The sequence below is a fragment of the Tachyglossus aculeatus genome, chromosome 21 (assembly GCF_015852505.1).
Source record: "Tachyglossus aculeatus isolate mTacAcu1 chromosome 21, mTacAcu1.pri, whole genome shotgun sequence".
NCBI classification, from domain to species: domain Eukaryota; kingdom Metazoa; phylum Chordata; class Mammalia; order Monotremata; family Tachyglossidae; genus Tachyglossus; species Tachyglossus aculeatus.
In genome coordinates, this window is record NC_052086.1 from 3,613,265 (window position 1) to 3,638,454 (window position 25,190).

General features: G+C 56.3%; 2 protein-coding genes across 4 annotated transcripts in view; one reads left to right on the forward strand and one right to left on the reverse strand.

Moving 5' to 3' along the window:
• Positions 1-1,450: 1,450 nt before the first annotated feature.
• Positions 1,451-24,281, reverse strand: KCTD10 (potassium channel tetramerization domain containing 10). The gene is made up of 7 exons (XM_038763435.1): positions 24,247-24,281; positions 20,304-20,517; positions 9,774-9,943; positions 9,574-9,660; positions 6,686-6,738; positions 4,111-4,306; positions 1,451-2,968 (listed from the first exon to the last, which is right to left on the reverse strand). Exons 1-7 carry the CDS (start codon positions 24,247-24,249, stop codon positions 2,750-2,752), a joined length of 942 nt encoding a protein of 313 aa, XP_038619363.1. The 5' UTR covers positions 24,250-24,281; the 3' UTR covers positions 1,451-2,749.
• Positions 24,282-24,610: 329 nt separating this feature from the next.
• Positions 24,611-25,190, forward strand: part of UBE3B (ubiquitin protein ligase E3B) — a 51,920-nt gene continuing 51,340 nt past the window's right edge. For all 3 annotated transcript variants that reach the window (XM_038763330.1, XM_038763332.1, XM_038763333.1), the window contains exon 1: positions 24,611-24,697. The gene's annotated coding sequence lies outside the window, so the exon portion shown is untranslated. The remainder of the gene's footprint in view (positions 24,698-25,190) is intronic.

A 25,190-nucleotide genomic window follows, 5' to 3' on the forward strand; every position in this document is an offset into this window, starting at 1 on the left:
ACTGAGAAGCGACGTGACTCGGCCAAAGTCATCCGGGAGGCGGAAGTGGAACCCAGAGCGCATAGCACAGTGCTCTGCACGTGGTAAGCGCTCAACAACTTGTACTTCCCAAGCGGTTAGCACAGTGCTTTGCACACAGTAAGCGCTCAATAAATACGATTGAATGAATAAATGCGTCTGAATGAACGCAGAGACTCCGACGGCCGGGCCCGGGCACTAACCGCCAAGCCCTGTTCTAAGCGCTGGGGAGGTTACAAGGTGATCAGGTTGTCCCACATGGGGCTCACCGTCTTAATCCCCATTCTACAGATGAGGCACCTGAGGCCCAGAGCAGTTAAGTGACTTGCCCAAAGTCACACAGCTGACAGCAGACGTTAATAGCAAGCAATAACGGATATGTACAATATAAATGGTATTTGCTGAGAGTTACCTCTGTGAATCAATGGTATTGAGCGCTTTCTTTGTGGAGAGACTGGACAAAGCGATTGGGAGAGGACAATATGGTGAGGTGTTTCCTGCCCGCAAGGAGCTTGCGGTTTAGACGTTGGTATAAATGAGTAGGTCCTGTCCGGGGGCCCCAGGTGTCCCAGGGTGGCCGGAGGCCGTGCCAGGCGTCAGGCCTGGCTTCCCGTAGGGTGGAGACGGTGCCCGCCGTAGGGACAATACCACTGCCCTCCCTGCAGCCTACGACGTCCATCTTGAGCTCGCCGTGGGCAGGGAAACAAATCTCCCAGCTCTCTTCTGCCATCCCGTAATAATAATAATAATATTATTATTATTATCCCGTTGCCCCACCGCAGGGGATCGCGGCCACAGCGTGGGCTCGACCCGGCCTACCCGTAGCCTGTGGGGAGATCCCAGCCGGGGACCGTGCAGGCCGCGGGTCGGGCTCCCTCCCAGAAAGGCTTGGGTCCGCCCTGCTTTAATGACTCAGGTTCAGACCTGAGTCGCTTAAGCGGTCACTTGTCCGAGCCCTGCAGCGAATGCGGAGGGGTGTGTATGTGTGGGTGCATTAATGGGGGCAGATGAGAGGAGTTTAGGCGGGCTGGAGGTGTTTTCTCACTCCGCTTCTACATCCGACAGGAACTCCTCACCCCCCGCTTTCAAGCCCTCAATCCCCCGGCCCCCTCCTACCTCTCCTTGCTGCTCTCCTTCTCCGTCCCAGCCCGCACGCTCCGCTCCCGTAACACCCGCCTTCTCACTGAGAAGGCCTCCATCTCGTCTGTCCCATCGCCGACCTCTTCTTCTTCGTCCTGCCTCTGGCCCGGAGCGCTCTCCCTCTTCATATCCGACGGCGGCTCTCCCCCCGCCTTCGGTGGGAAAGGGGGCTTTACAAATCCACCTAGGCCGGGCACCCCGATCCCGAAGCGGCCGGGGCAGCCTTCTGCCGGGCCGGGGTGCGGAGCTGCGGGTGGGCGGCGAGCGCTCAGAAATCTCACGCGCTGGGCTCTCCGGATGGCGTTTCGGTTTATTGGAGTGGGATTGAAACGGAGACGGGATGGCCCGCCGGCCTCTCCCCGGCCACAGGCGCCGTGGGAGCCACCGGCGGACGGACGGACGGACGGGAAACGACGACCCAAGTAAGACGGGAAATGACAAGAAGAAGCGCTTCTCCTCAGCTCTGGCGGGGTGGGACCACCATCCGTTTCCCAGCCCGGGCCCGGCTCGGACGCCTCTTGCTGCCAGCCCCGTTGGCGACGTCCACGCCACGGTCTCGTGAGGCCCGGCCCTCTCCCCGATTGTTGGAGACCCCCTGGCCTACGGCGGGTGTTGGGTGTGCCGGGGCCTTGGTAGCCCTCGCCCTCCCTCCCCACAGTCTGTGGGAACGAAGACCTTAAGTCCAGGCAGAGTTTCTCTAAAAGGCGTCGTTCCCTCCCTCTCACGGGGGATCCTCAGACCCTCAAAGTTGTGCCGCCGAGTACGCAGTTGTGCCAACCGGACTTCTTCCCGGAGTGGGTGGGGCGACCGCTCTTCCGGCTCTTCCATGGCCGCTTCCCAATCCCCGATCCGCCGCCGTCCGGACCCGGGCCGGGCCTTCGCCGCTCTTCTGAGTTCAGAGACGGCCCCGTCCCGGTGCGCCGTCCTCCCACGTGAGACTTGTCTCAGGCCCGGCTCCTCGACTCGACCGTAAGCTCCGTGTGGGCGGGGAAACCCGCCCGTTGGTTCCGCCATACACTCCCCAAGTGCCCCCAGCGGGTGCTCGGTGACCCCCGTCCCGTCGGGCGTGGAGGGTCCTGCCCTCGCCGGCGCCCACCCGCCTTTCGTCACACCTTCCGCTCCCAGCATTTCCTCCGCCGACCTCCCGCGTTCCTTCCCAACGACGGCGGTCGCTTCCGGGGCCCCGGACCCCCGGACGTCTCTGGGCCGTTAAACCGATGTCCGTGAGGTGATGGGCTCACCACCCCGCTAGAGCTGGAGAGGGTAGAAAAAGAGAGGAGAGGGGGGCGGGCCGGCTCCATCGGCGTACAACCGCCCTCGGATTTTCAGAAGGGAGAGCTCCGGGGACGGAGGGTCTCCCCGGGACTCGTGGGGGGCCGGAAGCCGAGATCACGCTCGGGGACGGGGACGGGGTCGAGGGCGGGGCGCCCGGGCGCTACAACCGACCGGCCGACGGCGGGAGCCGGCCAGTCCGGACGGGGGCCGGAAGGGGACGGGGAGACGCCCACCGGCGGGGGGCTTGGGGGAGACGGAAGGCACTTGCGGGTCGGGGGCCGGCGGGAAGCGGGGGCCGAGGGGGCCGCGGTCCCGGTCACTGGTGGAGGTGGGCCCGGTCGTCGGGACGCTTGATGTGGATGCGGCGGACGCGCTCGATGCGCTCGCGCTCCTCGTCCTCGTCCAGGTGGTGGGAGCGTCCGGCCGCCCCGCCCGTGGCCTCCAGGAGGGCGTTGTCCGGCCCGCGCCCGTCCTGGGCCTCGTACAGCAGGATGTTGAGGGTCTCCTCGTAGATCCGGGCTTCGGGGAACTCCACCTGGAAGCCGCGGGGAGGGTGGGGGGGGACGCTTCGAAACCGGGGGCACCCCCTCCTCCCCGCCCCAGCCCCAGCCCCACGGGTCTCGGTGACCATTCCTACCTCTTCTGATTGCCCAACTACGCCCTCGGTGTCCTCCCGTCTCGTGTCTGCCACCCTCCCCTCCCCGCCGGGGCCCACGGCGCTTAGTACAGTGCCCGGCGCAGATACCAGAGTTATTATTCCAAGCATCTAGCAGACCGGACCGGGGTACCAGGGACTCCTGGCTCCTCGGGTCTGGCAGGGGAAGCAATCATCATAATGATAACGAGGATAATAACGATGACCGTGGTGTCTGTTAAGCGCTTACTACGTGCCAGGCACTGTACTGAGCACTGGGGTGGAGGCAGGCACATTGGGTTGGACACAGTCCCTGTCCCACAGGGGACTCACGGTCTTAATTACTTATTACTCTATTTATTTTACTTGTACCTATCTATTCTATTTATTTTATTTTGTCAGCATGTTTGGTTTTGTTCTCTGTCACCCCCTTCTAGACTGTGAGCCCGCTGTTGGGTAGGGACCGTCTCTCTATGTTGCCAGCTTGGACTTCCCAAGCGCTTAGTACAGTGCTCTGCACACAGTAAGCGCTCAATAAATGATTGATTGATTAATCCCCATCTCACAGATGAGATGACTGAGGCCCAGAGAAGTGGAGCGACTTGCCCGAGGTCACGCGGCGGAGCCGGGGTTAGAACCCAGGTCCTCCTGACTCCCGAGCCCGGGCTCTACCCACTGGGCCACGCTGCTTCTCCCCATCGGCTGCCACCCCCTTCCCCTTGGTGAGCCCGCTGTTGGGTAGGGACTGTCTCTATGTGCTGCCAATTTGTACTTCCCAAGCGCTTAGTACAGTGCTCTGCACACAGTAAGCGCTCAATAAATCCGATTGATTGATTGATTGACTGGAGGACTCGGGCGACCAGACAGTGCTCCCGCCACCCGGGGCCACCAGCTCATCATCAGTCGTGTTTACTGAGCGCTTACCGTGTGCGGAGCACTGTACTAAGCGCTTGGGAAGGTTGTAAAGGACAGGGAACGTGTCTATCCGGTGTTCTCCTGCCCTCTCCCGAGCGCTCACTACGGCGCCCGCCCGGCGCCCTGACCTTGGTCTGCTTCTTCTCGGTGGCGTAGACGATGGAGGTGCAGCAGACCTCGGCGATCTTGCGGCCCTGCCCGTAGAAGGACCAGCAGCAGATCTCGTCGCCGATGACGTCCTTGATGAACAGGACCCTCCCGTTGAAGCGCAGGGACAGCTTGTCGAACAGCTCGATGTTCTTCAGCATGTTGTCGTCCGAGTTGCTGCGGGAGGACGGAGAGGTGGGCGCGCGGGCGGGGGGGCGTCGGCATCCCCCGCCCCGACGGCGCCCGTCGATCATCATCATCATCATCAATCGTATTTATTGAGCGCTTACTGTGTGCAGGGCACTGGACTAAGCGCTTTGGAAGTCCAAATTGGCAACATCTAGAGACGGTCCCTACCCAACAGTGGGCTCACAGTCTAAAAGGGGGAGACAGAGAACAAAACCAAACCTACTATGGTTGTACATATTTATTACTCTATTTATTTATCTTACTTGCACATTTCTATCCTATTTATTTTATTTTATTATGGTTGTCCTCGCCCAATCGCTTTGTCCAGTCTCTCCACAAAGAAAGCGCTCAATACCATTGATTCACAGAGGTAACGCTCAGCAAATACCATTTATATTGTACATATCCGTTATTGCTTGACTATTAACGTCTGCTGTCAGCTGTGTGACTTTGGGCAAGTCACTTAACTGCTCTGTGCCTCAGGTGCCTCATCTGTAGAATGGGGATTAAGACGGTGAGCCCCATGTGGGACAACCTGATCACCTTGTAACCTATCCTATTTCTATCCTATTTATTTTATTTTATTATGGTTGTACATATTTATTACTCTATTTATTTATTTATCTTGTACATTTCTATCCTATTTATTTTATTTTATTATGGTTGTACATATTTATTACTCTATTTATTTATTTATCTTGTACATTTCTATCCTATTTATTTTATTATGGTTGTACATATTTATTACTCTATTTATTTATTTATTTATCTTGTACATTTCTATCCTATTTATTTTGTTTTGTTGGTATGTTTGGTTCCGTTCTCTGTCTCCCCCTTTCAGACTGTGAGCCCACTGTTGGGTAGGGACTGTCTCTACGTGTTGCCAATTTGGACTTCCCAAGCGCTCAGTCCAGTGCTCTGCACATAGGAAGCGCTCAATAAATACGATTGATGGATTGATTGATACTAACAAAATGAAATAAATAGAATAGATAGGTACAAGTAAAATCAATCAATCAATCAATCAATAGAGTAATAAATATGTACAAACATATAGACATATATATAGGTGCTGTGGGGAAGGGAAGGAGGTAAGATGGGGGGGATGGAGAGGGGGACGAGGGGGAGAGGAAGGAAGAGGGCTCGAGTCTGGGAAGGCCTCCTGGAGGAGGTGAGCTCTCAGCAGGGCCTTGAAGGGAGGAAGAGAGCTGAGCTTGGCGGATGGGCAGAGGGATGGGGGCATTCCAGGGCCCGGGGGATGACGTGGGCCGGGGGTCGATGGCGGGACAGGCGAGAATGAGGTACGGTGAGGAGATTAGCGGCGGAGGAGTGATCAGATCACTATTCTGATGTGAACAACTTCATACTAAAGCAGAAGATAATGAATACCAATTTTCTCCCTGAAAATGTTTTTGAACTTTATTAGAAAAATCCATATTTATTTTAATAAGGTCCCTTAAGGAAGAAGTGAAATGAGTTCACGGAGAAAGGTTTTTTTTTTTTTAAAAAAAAAAAAAAAAAACTAAGGCAGTTTGGCTTTGAAGCCCCAATGTTAAGGAGATTTGATGTTAAGGGAAAATTAGAATATGAAGTTCAATGAAAAAAATCCTACAAATTATTTTAGAATCATCACCTCGGGTTACTGCTTTAATTTTTGTGAAACAGATATATCAAGATTAGCTTTAGTATTCCCGGATTCTCTTAGTTATCTTAGGTCAGAGATGCTACAGCGTCTCTTGCTATCATCAACCTTACAGTCACTGCCACCCCATCCTCTCTTTCTTTGCCTGAAAGATTTTTTTTTTATTATTTTAAGGTTTTTTATGAATTCTCCATTTTCCTTCCTATGAGTTTTGTCGATCCATCGGGGGCCGAGCGACGGGCCGGACAGAGCGGGTGTCGACCGGCCCCGGGATCCGGGCGTAGATTATAGTAATAATTGGTATTTGTTAAGTGCTTACTATGTGCCGGACACTGTCCTAAGCGCTGGGGCGGCGACGAGCAAATCGGGTCGGACACGGTCCCGGTCCCCCGTGGGACTCGCGGTCTCAATCCCCGTCTGACAGACGAGGGAACCGAGGCCCAGGGAAGGGAAGTGCCTTGCCCGAGGGCACACAGCGGACAAGCGGGATTAGAACTCGTGACCGTCTGATTCCCGGGCCCTAGCCGCTACGCCACGCTGCTTCTCTGACGCCGCGGGGGAGGACTCGGGGTCCGGCGTGACGGGGCCGGGGGTCTTCCCCACGGCCCGGAGTCCGGCCCGACCCACGGGGAGCCCCGGATGCGGACGGCGCCCAGAGAACCGTGGTCAGTGCTATCTACTGAGCGCCCGGAGCCACGGATCGGACGCCCGGGGACGGCCCCTACCTGGTGTACGAGTATTTGTTGTTACTTCGGTTGTACAGCAATTTCACCGCCGGCTGGGAAGAGAAAGGGGCACAATTAGGGAGCCCTGCTCGCCGGGACAAGAGAAACCAGGATTCCCCATCTCTCCCCCCCCGGCTGGTGGGGCATCGACTGAAGCCCCCCACCCTTCGATCCGACGACGAAAGGCTGGAGAGAGCCCGGGACCGGGAAGCAGAGGTCGTGGGTTCTAATCCCGGCTCTGCCCCGGGTCCGCTGGGTGACCGGGGGCGAGTCGCTCCGCTTCTCAGGGCCTCAGTTCCCTCATCTGCGGGGCTCAAGTTTGTAATAATTATAATAGCGATGGCATTTGTTAAGCGCTTACTAGGTGCAAAGCACTGTTCTAAGCGCGGGGGGGATATAGTGGGATCAAGTTGTCCCACAGGGGGCTCACAGTTTTAATCCCCATTTTACAGATGAGGGAACTGAGGTTTAGAGAAGTGAAGTGACTTACCCAAGGTCACACAGCAGACACGTGGCGGAGCCGGGATTCGAACCCATGACCTCTGACTCCAAAGCCTGGGCTCTTTCCACTGAGCCACGCTGCTTCTCTATAATAATGATGGGATTTATTAAGCGCTTACTATGTGCAAAGCACTGTTCTAAGCGCTGGGAGGTTACAAGGTGATCAGGTTGTCCCACGGGGGGCTCACAGTCTTAATCCCCATTTTACAGATGAGGGAACTGAGGCTCAGAGAAGTCAAGTGACTTGCCCAAGGTCACACAGCAGACACGTGGTGGAGCTGGGATTCGAACCCATGACCTCTGACTCCAAAGCCCGTGCTCTTTCCACTGAGCCACGCTGCTTCTCTATAATAACGATGGGATTTATTAAACGCTTACTATGTGCAAAGCACTGTTCTAAGTGGTGGGGAGGTTACAAGGTTGTCCCATGGGGGGCTCACAGTCTTAATCCCCATTTTACAGATGAGGGAACTGAGGCTCAGAGAAGTGAAGTGACTTGCCCAAGGTCACACAGCAGACACGTGGCGGAGCGGGGATTTGAACCCACAACCTCTGACTCCAAAGCCCAGGCTCTTTCCACTGAGCCACGCTGCTTCTCTATAATAATGATGGGATTTATTAAGCGCTTACTATGTGCTAAGCACTGTTCTAAGCGCTGGGGAGGTTACAAGGTGATCAGGTTGTCCCACAGGGGGCTCACAGTCTTAATCCCCATTTTACAGATGAGGGAACTGAGGCTCAGAGAAGTGAAGTGACTTGTCCAAGGTCACACAGCAGACACGTGGCGGAGCGGGGATTTGAACCCATGACCTCTAACTCCAAAGCCCATGCTCTTTCCACTGAGCCACGCTGCTTCTCTATAATAACGATGGGATTTATTAAGCGCTTACTACGTGCAAAGCACTGTTCTAAGTGGTGGGGAGGCTACAAGGTGATCCCATGGGGGGCTCACAGTCTTAATCCCCATTTTACAGATGAGGGAACCAAGGCTCAGAGAAGTGAAGTGACTTGCCCAAGGTCACACAGCAGACACGTGGCGGAGCCGGGATTCGAACCCACGACCTCTGACTCCAAAGCCCGGGCTCTTTCCACTGAGCCACGGTACGTGCCACGTAAGCCCCACGAGGGGCACGGACCGTGCCCAACCTGACACGGTTCTACCCCAGCGCTTTAGAACAGTGCTTGGTGCCTAGGAAGCAGCGTGGCTCAGTGGAAAGAGCCCGGGCTTTAGAGTCAGAGGTCATGGGTTCGAATCCCGGCTCCGCCAAGTGTCAGCTGGGTGACTTTGGGCAAGTCACTTCTCTGGGCCTCAGTTCCCTCATCTGTAAAACGGGGATTAAGATTGTGAGCCCCCCGTGGGACCACCTGATCACCTTGTACCAACCTCCCCAGCGCTTAGAGCAGTGCTTTGCACATAGTAAGCGCTTAATAAATGCCGTTATTATTAATGGTTATTTAGTGGGTCGTCCAGCGGGAAGACAGCCGGCTGCCCCGCTGCGGCTCACAACCCATCAGTCTTCCATTCATTCGTATTTATTGAGCGCTTGCCACCCGCAGAGCACTGGACGAAGCGCTTGGGAGAGGACAGCAGGACAGAGCTGGTAGACGCCATTCCCTGCCCACAGTGAGCTTACAGTCTGTAAGGAGGAGGTCGAAGTGAACAGAAATCGATACACGACGGATCCGGACCCCAGCGGTGCGGGGATGAAAGAGGGAACAAGGCAGGGCGACGCAGAAGGGAGTGAGAGACGAGGGAAGGCGTGCTTTTAATAGCAGCTTGGCTCGGTGGAAAGAGCCCGGGCATTGGAGTCAGAGGTCACGGGTTCAAATCCCAGCTCCACCGACTGTCGGCTGTGTGACTCTGGTCAAGTCACTTCACTTCTCCAGGCCTCAGTTCCCTCAGCTGTAAAACGGTGGTGAAGACTGTGAGCTCCCCGTGGGCCAACCTGATCACCTTGTAACCTTCCCATCGCTTAACACGGTGCTGCGCGCATAGTAAGCGCTTAAAAATGCCATTCTTATTATTATTTTAATAAGGCTTTGAGGGCGGGGCGGGTCGTCGTCTGTCGGCTGTGAGGAGGGAGGGCGTCCCGGGCCACGGGCGGGCAACGCGCCCGTCTGCCGTCGTACCGTCCTCTCCTCAGCGCCCAGCCCCGCGCTCGGCACGCAGTGAGCGCCCGAGAAAGGGGATCATCATCATCAATCGTATTTACTGAGCGCTTCCTGTGTGCAGAGCACTGTACTAAGCGCTTGGGAAGTACAGATCGGCAACAAATAGAGACGGTCCCTGCCCGACAGCGGGCTCACGGTCTAAAAGACTGAAAGGATGGAAAAGAGACGGCGCCGGGGTGAGAGGGAGGCCTTGGCAGGCGGGCACCGCCGCCTACCTTATTGGACGTCGCGATCAGCTTCTGTTCCTCCTTGGAGGACGTGATGACGGGCACCCTGCAGAACGGCTCGTACGCGTCTTTGTTCTGTTGGGACAAAGCGGCGCCGGCGCCGCGCGGTTACGGGCTTGCGGCCCCACGTCACGGTCCCCCCCACCCCCCGCCGCCGCGGATCCCCGTTCTGGGTTCGAGGGGCCCACCTGCAGGGCGGCCTGGCACTCCTCGGCCAGGCCCTGGACCAGGTAGTATTTGGCCTCGGCCAGCAGCTCCTCCACCTCCCGTCGGCTGTCGGGCAGCGGGACGGCCCCGTCGCGCAGGTAGTTGAGGACGGTGCCGAAGTGCTTGCCGCAGCGGTCGATGAGGATCCAGCCTGAGGGGAGGCAGTCGCCCCGTCAGAGGACGGTACAACAGGCGCGATCCCTGCCCCCCCACGGGCTTACGGTCTGGGGGGGGAGACGGACGCTAACGGAAATAAATCCGCGACGGAGGGTCACTCGCTCGGTCGCGCTTATCGAGCGCTTACGGCGTGCGGAGTGCCGCACGGATTCACGCGCGTGGGCTCGGTGGAAAGAACGAGGGCTTTGGGGTCGGAGGTCATGGGTTCGGATCCCGCCTCTGCCGCACTGCTGGGTGACCGTGGGCAAGTCGCTTCTCTGAGCCTCAGTTCCCTCGCCTGTAAAATGGGGATTGAGCCTGTGAGCCCCCTGTGGGACAACCCGATCACCTTGTAGCTTCCCCAGTGCTTAGAACAGTGTTGGAGAAGCAGCATGGCTCAGTGAAGAGAGCCCGGGCTTTGGGGTCAGAGGTCATGGGTTCGAATCCCGCCTCTGCCACACTGCTGGGTGACCGTGGGCAAGTCACTTCTCTGAGCCTCAGTTCCCTCGCCTGTAAAATGGGGATTGAGACTGTGAGCCCCCTGTGGGACAACCCGATCACCTTGTAGCTTCCCCAGCGCTTAGAACAGTGTTGGAGAAGCAGTGTGGCTCGGCGAAAAGAGCACGGGCTTTGGGGTCAGAGGTCATGGGTTCGAATCCCGCCTCTGCCGCATTGCTGGGTGACCGTGGGCAAGTCACTTCTCTGAGCCTCAGTTCCCTCGCCTGTAAAATGGGGATTGAGACTGTGAGCCCCCTGTGGGACAACCCGATCACCTTGTAGCTTCCCCAGCGCTTAGAGCACGGGCTTTGGAGTCAGAGGTCATGGGTTCGAATTCCACCTCTGCCACATTGCTGTGTGACCATGGGCAAGTCGCTTCTCTGAGCCTCAGTTCCCTCGCCTGTAAAATGGGGATTGAGACTGTGAGCCCCCTGTGGGACAACCCGATCACCTTGTAGCTTCCCCAGCGCTTAGAACAGTGTTGGAGAAGCAGCGTGGCTCGGTGAAAAGAGCCCGGGCTTTGGGGTCAGAAGTCATGGGTTCGAATCCCGCCTCTGCCACATTGCTGTGTGACCGTGGGCAAGTCGCTTCTCTGAGCCTCAGTTCCCTCGCCTGTAAAATGGGGATTGAGACTGTGAGCCCCCTGTGGGACAACCCGATCACCTTGTAGCTTCCCCAGCGCTTAGAACAGTGTTGGAGAAGCAGCGTGGCTCGGTGAAAAGAGCCCGGGCTTTGGGGTCAGAAGTCATGGGTTCGAATCCCGCCTCTGCCACATTGCTGTGTGACCGTGGGCAAGTCACTTCTCTGAGCCTCAGTTCCCTCGCCTGTAAAATGGGGATTAAGCCTGTGAATCCGCTGTGGGACAACCCGATCACCTTGTAGCTTCCCCAGCACTTAGAACAGTGTTTGAGAAGCAGCGTGGCTCGGCGAAGAGAGCCCGGGCTTTGGGGTCAGAGGTCATGGGTTCGAATCCCGCCTCTGCCGCATTGCTGGGTGACCGTGGGCAAGTCACTTCTCTGAGCCTCAGTTCCCTCGCCTGTAAAATGGGGATTAAGCCTGTGAACCCGCTGTGGGACAACCCGATCACCTTGTAGCTTCCCCAGCACTTAGAACAGTGTTTGAGAAGCAGCGTGGCTCGGCGAAGAGAGCACGGGCTTTGGGGTCAGAGGTCATGGGTTCGAATCCCGCCTCTGCCACATTGCTGTGTGATCGTGGGCAAGTCACTTCTCTGAGCCTCAGTTCCCTCGCCTGTAAAATGGGGATTAAGACTGTGAGCCCCCTGTGGGACAACCCGATCACCTTGTCGCTTCCCCAGCGCTTAGAACAGTGTTGGAGAAGCAGCGTGGCTCGGTGAAAAGAGCCCGGGCTTTGGGGTCAGAGGTCATGGGTTCGGATCCCAACTCCACCGCATGACGGCTGTGTGATCTTGGGCAAGTCGCTTAACTTCTCTGAGCCTCAGTTACCTCATCTGTAAAATGGGGATTGACTGTGAGCCCCACGTGGGGCAACTTGATCACCTTGTATCCCCCCCCCCAGCACTCAGAACAGTGCTCTGCATGTAGTAAGCGCTTAACAAATGACATCATTACTATTACTGAGCGCTGGGGAACATACAGTACAGCGATAAACAGACCCATTTCCCGCCCACAACGAGCTTATAATAGCGATGGCATTTGTTAAGCGCTTACTATGGGCAAAGCACTGTTCTAAGCGCTGGGGAGGATACAAGGTGATCAGGTTGTCCCCCAAGGGGGTTCACAGGCAATCCCCGTTTTACAGGTGAGGTAACTGAGGCCCAGAGAAGTTAAATGACTTTCCAAAGTCACACAGCTGACAATTGGCAGAGCAGGGATTTGAACCCATGACCTCTGACTCCAAAGCCCGGGCTCTTTCCACTGAGCCACGCTTCCAAGCCTTTTCGAGCCGGGGGGCCACCGGGCGGACTCCCCGAAGCCCCCCAAACTCCCCCAGCCCCACCACGGCGCCATAGGGAGACACACTCTTTTCTCAAGAAGCAGCAGCAGCGTGGCCCGGTGGGGAGAGCCCAGGCCCGGGAATCGGAGGACCCGGGTTCTAATCCCGGCTCCGCCGCCCGTCTGCTGTGTGACCCCGGGCCAGTCTCTTCACTTTTGGGTGCCTCGGTTCCCTCATCTGTAAAACGGGGATGAAGACCGTGAGCCCTACGTTGGACGGGCCCACTGTTGGGTAGGGACTGTCTCTATGTGTTGCCAATTTGTACTTCCCAAGCGCTTAGTCCAGTGCTCTGCACACAGTAAGCGCTCAATAAATACGATTAATGATGACGATGACGGGGACTGTGTCCAACCTGATTAGCTTGTATCTACCCGAGCGCTTAGTAGAGTGCCAGGTATATAGTAAGCACTTAACAAAGACCCGGCTCACCGAAAGATTTACCAAATACTTAACAAGTACCCAATACTCAAGTACCAGAGGATTTCCCCCTTTTAGACTGAGCCCACTGTTGGGTAGGGACTTTATATGTTGCCAACTTGTACTTCCCAAGCGCTTAGTACAGTGCTCTGCACACAGTAAGCGCTCAATAAATACGATCGATGATTTTCGATCCCCTCCCCTCCCTCCTAATCACGCCATTTCTCCTCTGCCCCGGAATGCCCTCCCTCCGGCCGCCATCTCTTCCTCCCTTCAAAGCCAAACTGACTTGTCCATATCTATTCTATTTATTTCATTTTGTCAGTATGTTCGGTTTTGTTCTCTGTCTCCCCCTTTTAGACCGTGAGCCCAAGGTTGGGTAGGGATTGTCTCTATGTGTTGCCAATTTGTACTTCCCAAGCGCTTAGTACAGTGCTCTGCACATAGTCAGCGCTCAATCAATACGATTGATGATGATGATGATGATGATCCCCTCTCCCCACCCCGCAGCAGTTAAGTCCGTATCTGTAATCTACCGACTTCTATTAAAGTCCGCCACGGAAAGCGAACAATAAATGACCCTGATTGACTGAGCGCTCCGTACAGTGCTTGGCACACGGTCAGAACTCAATAAATCCAATTGATGGATGACACTGAACTGTCCCAAGCGCTTAGTACAGGTCTCGTCCACGACACCGCACGGCCCTCCGCCCCCACCATGCTTGATTAATTAAGGTCGTTTACGGGACCTCGGCTAAATTGTACGGGACCGAGCGCAAGATATTCGGACGGGTCCTGGGCCTTGTTCCCCTTGGGCTTCTTCATCTAAGACGGAGGGAGGGAGGGCGGGCGGGCACAGCTGCCTCAGCCCATGTTCCAGAAGAGGAAATCGAGGCCCAGAGAGGGTAAGTGACTCGCCCTTGGTCCCCAGGGCAGGGTGGGGGCCGGACTTTGGCCTGAGGGAGCTTCTTTCTTTTTCTTTCCGGCATTTAATCAATCAATCCATCGTATTTATTCGCTTCTTTCTGGCACTTAATCAATCAATCCATCGTATTTATTGAGCGCTTACTGTGTGCAGAGCACTGTACTAAGCGCTTGGGAAGTCCAAGTTGGCAACGTATAGAGACGGTCCCCTACCCGACAGCGGGCTCACAGTCTAGCCCTTACTATCTGTCCTAAGTGCTGGGGTGGGTACGGGTGAATCAGGCCACGCACGGTCCCCGTCCCACGTGGGGCTCGCAGTTTAAATAGGAAGGAGCGCAGGGATTTAATGATCCCCACTGGACGGTTGGGGAAACCGAGGCCCAGAGAAGCAAAAGACCCCGCAGCGGACAAGTGGCGGAGCTGGGGTTGAAAGGCAGACCCTCCGACTCCCGGGCCCGGGGTCCAGCCGTCGGGCTGCCCTGCTTTTCCAGGCCTCTGGGCTCTGGCCCAGGAATCCAGGAATGCCGGCAGGAAATGCTTGTGGTGAGCGCGCCAGATTTTTGCACAAATAAGGGAAAAGGAGGCCGCGGCAAACGTCGCCGCTTCTTGACTTTCCACGAGAGCCGATCCTGCCCTTAACTGGAAGGAGAGGATTCCCGTTCACCCCAAGCCCCCCGATCTCGACCCCGGAGGGGCAGGATCTATCCCACCTAATAATAATAATTACGGCGTCTGTTAAATGCTTAACCGCACCTGTATATATATTTGTACATATTTATTACTCTATTTTATTTGTACATATCTATTCTATTTATTTTGTTAGTATGTTTGGTTTTGTTCTCTGTCTCCCCCTTTTAGACTGTGAGCCCACTGTTGGGTAGGGACTGTCTCTATATGTTGCCAATTTGCACTTCCCAAGCGCTCAGTACAGTGCTCTGCACATAGTAAGCGCTCAATAAATACGATTGATGATGATGATGCTTACTGTGAGAGGCACCGTACTGAGCGCTGGGGTGGATCCAAGGAAATCGGGCTGGACGCGGTCCCTGCCCCACACGGGGCTCACAGTCTCCATCCCCATTTTACAGAGGAGGGAACCGAGGCCCAGAGAACTGAAGCGACTAGCCCGAGGTCACACGGCAGACGAGATTAGAACCCGTGACCTTCTGACTCCCAGACGTGGGCTCTACCCACTAGGCCGTGCTGCTCCTTTATCGGTAGCGGTAAGCGCTCAATAAATACGGCTGATGGAAAGTAAGTTCCCCGGGGGGAGGGACCACCTCTTCTGTTGTACTTCCCCCACGGAGGGTCTCCTGCTCTGCTTTCAATCATGCTGTTCCCCCCCGGCCCCCCAAATCGGAGGGGACAACGCTTCCCGTTCCACGGTGGATGGAGGGGGGGTGGAAGTCCGGCCCCCCTCTTGCCGATGGACGGGGGGATCGGGAGAGGGGCCGGAAACACGGACCCGGTGCCCGCTTTAGCCTCACGGATCCAGTCGGGGCTGGAACTGTGGCAGAGTCCCCCCTTCCAATCAATCGATCGTATTTATTGAGCGCTTCCTGTGTGCAGGGCACTGTACTAAGCGCTTGGGAAGTCCAAGTTGGCAACATATAGAGACGGTCCCTACCCAACAGTGGGCTCACAGTCACACACTCTGGTCCGGCCTCAACCTCCAGCCCCACATCCGAGCGGGAGGCCAGTCAGAGGGGGCCGTGACTGGGGACTCCTGGTTCCCCCACCCCTGACCGCAGGAGCGGGGAACGCGCGTCCCAATGCCAAGACGGAGCTCGGCCAAGGCCTGGGCCTCTCTGGGGCCCCTGCCAAACCGTCCTCCTCGGCCTTCTTTAGTGATGGCGTTTATTTACCAATCAATCTGTGCATCAGGCAGAAACTCCTCACCCTGGGCTTCCAGGCTGTCCATCCCCTGGCCCCCTCCTACCTCACCTCCCTTCTGTCCTTCTCCAGCCCGGCCCGCACCCTCCGCTCCTCCACCGCTGATCTCCTCCCCGTACCTCGCTCTCGCCTGTCCCGCCATCGACCCCCGGCCCCCGTCCTCCCCCGGGCCTGGAATGCCCCCAATCCCTCTGCCCATCCGCCAAGCTCGCTCTCTTCCTCCCTTCAAGGCCCTGCTGAGAGCTCACCTCCTCCAGGAGGCCTTCCCACACTGAGCCCCTTTCTTCCTCTCCCCCTCGTCCCCCTCTCCATCCCCCCATCTTACTTCCTTCCCTTCCCCACAGCACCTGTATATATGTATATATGTTTGCACATATTTTTTACTCTATTTATTTATTTATTTTATTTGTACATATCTATTCTATTTATTTTATTTTGTTAGTACGTTTGGTTTTGTTCTCTGTCTCCCCCTTTTAGACTGTGAGCCCACTGTTGGGCAGGGACTGTCTCTATATGTTGCCAATTTGTACTTCCCAAGCGCTTAGTACAGTGCTCTGCACATAGTAAGCGCTCAATAAATACGATTGATGATGATGATGATTTATTAAGTGCTTACTATGTGCAAAGCACTGTTCTAAGCGCTGGGGAGGTTACAAGGCGATCAGGTTGTCCCACGGGGCGGGGGGGGGGGTCACAGTCAAATCCCCATTTTCCAGATGAGGGAACTGAGGCGCAGAGAAGTGAAGTGACTTGCCCAAGGTCACACAGCTGACAGGTGGCGGAGCCAGGATTTGAACCCATGACCTCCGACTCCAAAGCCGGTACGCTTTCCACTGAGCCACGCTGCTTCTCTGCGGGCCGGAGGTAGGGCCCGCTCCCGGGCCATCTCTCTCCATCAAGAGTGAGCCCACTGTTGGGTAGGAACTGTCTCTATAGGTTGCCAACTTGGACTTCCCAAGCGCTTAGCACAGTGCTGTGCACACAGTAAGCGCTCAATAAATACGATTGATTGATTGATTGATTGATTGTGGCCTCCTTGCCCCAATTCCTCGCCCGGCCCGGCGGCCCGTGCCCTTGGCTGGGCTCCGGCTGACGTCAGCGGGCGAGCACCTGCCGCCTCACGGCCGGGAGCTCTCCCTCTGGGAGAGGAGCGGCCAGTTGGCTGTTCGGAAAAACTTCCAGAAAACTCCCCGAGCGGGTGAGGATCTGGACCTTCCCCGGGAGCCGAGGAATGGGTGCAAACCGGAGGCGGGAGCGAGGAAGTCCCGGGAAGGCGCAACCCTAGCCTAGAAGGGGTCTCTCTATGTTGCCAACTTGTACTTCCCAAGCGCTTAGTACAGTGCTCTGCACACAGTAAGCGCTCAATTTTCTCCTCTGCAAATTCTCCTGACGTTTCGCCCCCCCCGCCCCGCCTTAATAATGACGATGACGATAAGAATAATAATTGTACTTGTTAGGTGCTCCCTATGTGCCAGGCACTGTACTAAGCGCTGGGGTGGGCACAAGCAAATCGGGTTGGACCCAGTCCCTGTCCCACGCGGGGCTCACGCTCTCCGTCCCCGTTTTCCAGGTGAGGTAACTGGGGCCCAGAGAAGTGAAGTGACTTTCCCAAGGTCACACAGCAGACGAGAGGTGGGATGAGAACCCGGGACCTTCCAGGGCCGGGCTCTTCCCCCCAGGCCGTGCTGCTTCTCTTAACCGCAAGCTTCCTGAGGGCAGGGACCGTCTATTTTCTACTATTTCCCTCTTGCCGTCGACCGATGGCATCGCCCGGGTGCCCGCGACACTGTGCCAAGCGCTTGGGGGTGGGGGGGACTCTTTCCTGGCCCTCAAGGGGCTTCCGGCCTACCGCCTCTCACGTGACCGACCGGATCATCATCATCATCATCATCAATCGTATTGATTGAGCGCTTACTATGTGCAGAGCACTGTACTAAGCGCTTGGGAAGTACAAGTTGGCAACATATAGAGACAGTCCCTACCCAACAGTGGGCTCACAGTCTAAAAAGGGGAGACAGAGAACAAAACCAAACATACCAACAAAATAAAATAAATAGGATAGATATGTACAAGTAAAATAAATAGAGTAATAAATATGTACAACCATATATACATATATACAGGTATGACTGGATGATCTCGCGTCTTCCCCTGACGCTTACTACAGCGCTTGATGCATCATCGACGTCGAAAAGCAGCGGGGCTCAGTGGAGAGAGCATGGGCTTTGGAGTCAGTACAGTGCTAAGCGCTTAGTACAGTGCTCTGCACACAGTACGCCCTCAATAAATACGATTGATGATGATGATGATGAGTCAGAGTTAATGGGTTCAAATCCCGGCTCCGCCACTTGTCAGCTGGGTGATTCGGGGCAAGTCACTTAACTTCTCTGGGCCTCAGTTACCTCAAAAGAGCCCGGGCTTTGGAGTCAGAGGTCACGGGTTCAAATCCCGGCTCTGCTACTTGTCAGCTGGGTGATTCGGGGCAAGTCACTTAACTTCCCTGGGCCTCAGTTACCTCCAAAGAGCCCGGGCTTTGGAGTCAGAGTTAATGGGTTCAAATCCCGGCTCCGCCATTTGTCAGCTGGGTGATTCGGGGCAAGTCACAACTTCTCTGTGCCTCAGTTACCTCAAAAGAGCCCAGGCTTTGGAGTCAGAGGTCACGGGTTCAAATCCCCGCTCCGCCACTTGTCAGCTGGGTGATTCTGGGCAAGTCATTTAACTTCTCTGTGCCTCAGTTACCTCAAAAGAGCCCAGGCTTTGGAGTCAGAGTTAATGGGTTCAAATCCCGGCTCCACCACTTGTCAGCTGGGTGATTTGGGGCAAGTCACAACTTCTTTGTGCCTCAGTTACCTCAAAAGAGCCCAGGCTTTGGAGTCAGAGGTCACGGGTTCAAATCCCGGCTCCGCCACTTGTCAGCTGGGTGATTCGGGGCAAGTCACTTAACGTCTCTGTGCCTCAGTTACCTCCAAAGAGCCCGGGCTTTGGAGTCAGAGGCCATGGGTTCAAATCCCGGCTCCACCACTTGTCAGTTGGGTGATTTGGGGCAAGTCACTTAACTTCTCTGGGCCTCAGTTACCTCCAAAGAGCCCGGGCTTTGGAGTCAGAGGCAATGGGTTCAAATCCCGGCTCCTCCACTTATCAGCTGGGTGATTCTGGGCAAGTCACTTAACTTCTCTGTGCCTCAGTTACCTCAAAAGAGCCCAGGCTTTGGAGCCAGAGGTCACGGGTTCAAATCCTGGCTCCGCCACTTGTCAGCTGGGTGATTCGGGGCAAGTCACTTAACTTCTCTGGGCCTCAGTTACCTCAAAAGAGCCCGGGCTTTGGAGCCAGAGGCCACGCGTTCAAATCCCGGCTCCGCCACTTGTCAGCTGGGTGATTCTGGGCAAGTCATTTAACTTCTCTGTGCCTCAGTGACCTCACGTGTAAAATGGGAATTAGGACCGTGAGCCCCGCATGGGACAAACTGATCACACTGTAACCTCCCCGGCGCTTAGAACAGTGCTTTGCACGTGGTAAGCGATTAATAAATGCCATTATTATTAGCAGATATCCCAATTATTCAGTTCCCCACGTGGGAGGCAGACATAAACAGGGAAGCGGCATGACGTAGCGGCTGGGGAGTTGGGGAACCCAGGTTCTAATCCCGGCTCCGCCACCTCTCCGCGGCAAATTGGGGATCGATACCCGGTTGCCCTCCCCTTTGGCCCGGATCCCCCGAGAAGGCCGGGGACAACGTCCAACCCCACAATCTTTCCTCTACCCCGGTGCTAAACCCTCCCATTATTACTACTATTTCGGGGGAGGGGGTGCAGAGGGAAGAACAGAGGGGCAAGAGCTGGGGGAAGAAAGACCTGGGTTCTCCTCCCGGCTCCCCCGCTTGCGTGGTGTGTGACCTTGGGCAAGTCACTTGGCTTCTCCGGGCCTCGGTTCCCTCTTCCGGAAAATGAGGATGAAGCCTGTGATCCCCACGGGGGATCGGGACTGTGTCCAACCTGATTATCCGGTCGCTACCCCCGCGTTCAGAACGGTGCCTGGCACGTTAGTAAGTACACATCCTGGCTCCGCCGCCCGTCTGCTGTGTGACCTCGGGCCGGTCGCTTCCCTTCTCTGGTTCCCTGCCCTGCAAACTGGGGCTGGAGACAGCGGGCCCCGTGAGGGACGAGGACCGCGTCATCATCATCATCATTTAGACTGTGAGCCCACTGTTGGGTAGGGACTGTCTCTATATGTTGCCAACTTGTACTTCCCAAGCGCTTAGTACAGTGCTCTGCACATAGTAAGCACTCAATAAATACGATTGATGATGATCATCATCATCATCAATCGTATTTATTGAGCGCTTACTGTGTGCAGAGCGGTTCCCTGGCCCATAAACTGGGGCTGGAGACGGCGGGCCCCGTGAGGGACGGGGACCGCGTCGTCATCATCATCAATCGTATTTATTGAGCGCTTACTGTGTGCAAAGCACTGTACTAAGCGCTTGGGAAGTACAAGTTGGCAACATCTAGAGACAGTCCCTACCCAACAGTGGGCTCACAGTCTAAAACTGCGGCCCGACGCTCAGGACGGCGCCTGGCACGTCGCAAGCCGAGCGCTTAGCGGGGAGCCCCGAGGAAAGAAACGGGGGCCGGGGGCCGGGGCGGCTTTACCTTCGCTGTCGGTGAGGACCTCCATGCGACCGCTGAACATGGCCTTCAGCATGGTGTCCTGCTTGGTGAGCGTCTGCATGGTGGTGTAGTAGAGGGCCCCGCCCACGTTGAGCTTGACGTACTTGGAGCTGGGGCCGGTCCCCTTGAAGGGGGTGGTCCGCGGGGCGGCCGCCGGCACCGCCGAACTCACCACGCTCTCGCCCGACATCTCTTCCTGCCGGAGAAGAGGGGACGGGGGCGGGCGGGCGGACGGTCACACCCATGCTCGGGCGCATTTATTGAGCGCTCGCGGCGGGCAGGGCACCGGACGGAGAGCTTCCGCCTCTCCCGTCGGCGTCATCGCGAACCGCTCCCTTCATTCACTTGCCCTCCCTCCGCACATCTGCCAAGCTAGCTCTCTTCCTCCCTTCAAGGGCCTACTGAGAGCTCACCTCCTCCAGGAGGCCTTCCCACACTGAGCCCCTCCTTCCTCTCCCTTTCCCCCCCAACCTTACCTCCATCCCCTCCCCACAGCACCTGTATATACGTATACGTTTGTACGCATTTATTAATCTATTTATTTTACTTGTACATATTTATTCTATTTATTTTATTTTGTTAATAGTTTTGTTTTGCCATCCGTCTCCCCCTTCTAGACTGTGAGCCCGCTGTTGGGTAGGGACCGTCTCTATAGGTTGCCAACTTGGACTTCCCAAGCGCTTACTACAGTGCTCTGCACACAGTAAGCGCTCAATAAATACGATTGATTGAGTGAATGAAATTCCAGGCCAGAGGCAGGATGCGGGCGAGAGGTCGGCGGCGAGATAGACTAGATAGAGGCCCAGTGAGAAGGCTGTCGTAAGAGGAGCGGGCCTACTATACGAAGGGCTTGGGGGCCAACAGCACAGAGCAGCATGGCCTAGTGGAAAGCGCTCAGCCTGGGAGTCGGGGGGACCCGGGTTCTAATCCCGGCCCCGCCACTTGTCTGCTGTGGGGCCTTGGGCAAGTCGCTTCGTTCCTCTGGGCGCCAGCCGGAGCGGAACGGTGGACCCCCATTTTAGAGATGAAGAAACCGAGGCCCAGAGAAGCGAAGCGACTAGCCCAAGGTCACCCAGCAGAGACGTGACGGAGCGAGGTTTAGAACCCAAGTCCTCGGACTCCCGGGCCACCCAGCAGAGATGTGACGGAGCGAGGTTTAGAACCCAAGTCCTCGGACTCCCGGGCCACCCAGCAGAGATGTGACGGAGCGAGGTTTAGAACCCAAGTCCTCGGACTCCCGGGCCCGGGCTCTTTCCGCTAGACCGCACCGCTTTCCTTCTCTATCTTAATAATAATAACAATGATGGTACTTGTTAAGCGCTTACTATGTGCAAAGCACCGTTCTAAGCGCTGGGGAGGTTACAAGGTGATAACGTTGTCCCGCGGGGGGCTCACAGTTTTAATCCCCCTTTTACAGATGAGGTAACTGAGGCCCAGAGAAGTGAAGTGACTTGCCCAAAGTCACCCAGCTGACAGTTGGCGGAGCTGGGATTTGAACCCATAACCTCTAACTCCAAAGCCTGGGCTCTTTCCACCGAGCCACGCTGCTTCTCTCGTCTTCCCTCCAACCTTTCTACTAGGCAATGTGGCGAGATCTTCAAAGGCGTAGTAAAATCCCATCTCCTCCAAAAAGCCTTCCTTGACTAAGCCCTCCTTTCCGCGTCGCCCTGACTTGCTCCCTTTATTCATCCCCCCCCTCGTCCCAGCCCCACACCACTTGGGTCATTCCACTCTCCCGAGCATTTATCACAGTGCTCTGCGTGGAATAGGGGGCAGAGCCCGGGCCTGCCAATCAGAAAGACCTGGGTTCTCATCTCCGCTCCATCAGTTGTCCGCTGTGTGACCCTGGGTCGGTCACTCTGCTTCTCTGGGCCTCGGTCCCCTCACTTGGGAAATGGGGATTTGGACCCTGAGCCCTACATGGGACAAGGACTGTGTCCAACCCGATTAGCCTGCATCTACCCCGGCGCTGAGTACAGTGCCTGGCACATAGTAGGTGCTTAACCAATGCTATAACAGAGCTCAGTAAATGGGACTAATTGATGGGGCTCCCCGTCCTCAGCATCCACACCGGGCTCAGGGGTCCTCTTACGGGGGTCCTGGTGCTGGGGATGGGCCGGACTAGAGCCCCCGACCCCAAGCTGGGGGTTGGGAGGGGATGGGGACGACGGCCCCCAGGAGGGTGAGGAATCGGAACGGAAGCTCCTTGAGAAAGGAGACGAGTCTCGCCAACTCTGCGGGGCCGTCCGCTCCTGAAGAGCGCGTAGTAAGCGCTCCACTAACACCCACGACGGCTCGCCTAAGGGGCCAGTCCAGCGCTCCCTCCGCGAGGAGGAAGCGTTCAGTAAATCCTGCGGATTGACAGACAGACCGGTGCGAGGGCCCGGGCTGGGGGGCCCACCTGAGGGGTGACATCACCCCGGGGAACAGCAGGCTCCGCGGGTCAGCCTCCGCCAGGCCCCCCTCTCCACTCCCCCCCCCACCCCCTCCTCTACTTCCCACCCCCCCAATCCCCACCTCCGACTCCCAAACCCAGGCTCTTTCCACTGGGCCACACTGCTTCTCCAGAACACGCCAGGAGCTCAGGAAATGCCTCGATTTATCTCGTGAGAACAAAGATCGGCAGCACTCATTTTGTGGAAAAATAGGATGGAGACAATTAGCCAAGTGTGACTTTGAGTGAAAACGTTAACATCAGCCTCTCTTCCTCTATTCAGATTCCAAGTGGAGGACTCACTGAAATCTGCAGGAAGCCAGTCTCCTCTGCTTCCCCCCGAAACTCCCCCTCTACTTGCCACCCCCAATCCCCACCTCTACTCCCCCTCTCCTCTGCTTCTCCCCCAGTCCCCCCCAACCCCCTCCTCTACTTCTCCCCATTACCCCCACCCCCTCCTCTGTTTCTCCCCATCCCTCCCCACCCCCTCCTGTTTCTCCCCCTCCCTCCAGGAGGCCTTCCCACACTGAGCCCCTTCCTTCCTCTCCCCCTCGTCCCCCTCTCCATCCCCCCGCCTTACCTCCTTCCCTTCCCCACAGCACCTGTATATATGTATATACGGTTGTACATATTTATTACTCTATTTATTTATTTTACTTGTACATTTCTATCCTGCTTATTTTATTTTGTTGGTATGTTTGGTTCTGTTCTCCGTCTCCCCCTTTTAGACTGTGAGCCCACTGTTGGGTAGGGACTGTCTCTATGTGATGCCAATATGTACTTCCCAAGCGCTTAGTACAGTGCTCTGCACATAGTAAGCGCTCAATAAATACGATTGATTGATTGATCCCTCCCCACCCCCTCCTCTACTCCTCCCCATTCCCCCCACCCACCCCCCTCCTCTCTGCTTCCCCCATCCCCCCCACCCAATCCCCACCTCTCCTTCCCCCCCACCCCCCTCTACTTCTCAATCAATCGATCGTATTTATTGAGCGCTTACTGTGTGCAGAGCACTGGACTAAGCGCTTGGGAAGTACAAATCCCCTCCCCTGCTTCCCCCACCCCCCCATGCCCTCCTCTGCTTCTCCCCCAGCCCCCCAACCCCCTATTTCTCCATGTTGCCAACTTGCCCTCCCCAAGCACACAGTAAGCGCTCAATAAATACGATCGATTGATTCCCCCATCCCCCCCCACCCCTTTGCTTCCTCCCCCATCCCCCCCAAACTCCTTCCTCCATTTCCCCCATCAATCAATCAATCGCATTGATCGAGCGCTCACTGTGTGCAAAGCACTGTACCAAGCGCTTGGGAGGCCCAAGTTGGCAACATGGAGAGCCGGTCCCTCCCTGCCCCGCGGGCCTGGGCGCTCAGCCCAGTGCTGCGCACAACAGGAAGCGCTCCAGAACTAGGATCGATCGATTGATTGATTGATTGATTGATTGATTGACTGATTGAAGGAAGGAAGGCACCAACCCGCCGGGCCCCGGCTCACCATGAAAAGCCCCGGGCTGGGCGCGGGCGCGGGCGCGAGGCCGGAAGTGGGAGTGGCGGGCTTCCGGTCTCCCGCGCCCCCTCGACAGGGGTCCGGCCCGCCCCCGCGCGCGCCGCCCGCGGGTTCCGGCCCGTCTCCCTCCCCGAGGCCCCGCCCGGAGGGAGGGGAGGCCCCGCCACGAGGCCGTGGGCGGAGCGTCCCGCGGCCGGAGGGGCGGGCGGCCGCCGGAGGGCCGAGGGGCCGAGGGGAGGGGAGGAACGGGCGGAACGGGGGACGCTTCCGGCGCGGGTTTCCGGCCGGACCGCAGGGCGGGAGCACCGCGCCCTCACACGGACAGAGGAGGAGGGGAAGGAAGGGAGGGCGGGCAAGATGGCGGACCGCCTCACCGCTCCCCTCAGCGACCACCTCACCGCCTCCTCCTCCTCCGACCCCAGCGCGCCTGTGCACAGCGGTAAGTAATCACCGTCATCATTATCATAAACAGCGGTAAATAATCATCAGCGTCATCGATCATCATAATAATAATGATGGCATTTCTTAAGCCATTTATTTATTATTTATTTCGCTTGTACACATCTATTCTATTTATTTTATTTTGTTAGTAGGTTTGGTTTTGTTCTCTGTCTCCCCCTTTTAGACTGTGAGCCCACCGTTGGGTAGGGGACCGTCTCTAGATGTTGCCAACTTGGACTTCCCAAGCGCTTAGCACAGTGCCTGGCACATAGTAAGTGCTTAATAAATATCATATTATTTATTTATTTTACTTGTCCATATCTATTCTATTTATTTTATTTTGTTAGTAGGTTTGGTTTTGTTCTCTGTCTCCCCCTTTTAGACTGTGAGCCCACTGTTGGGTAGGGACCGTCTCTATATGTTGCCAACTTGGACTTCCCAAGTGCTTAGCACAGTGCCTGGCACATAGTAAGTGCTTAATAAATATCATA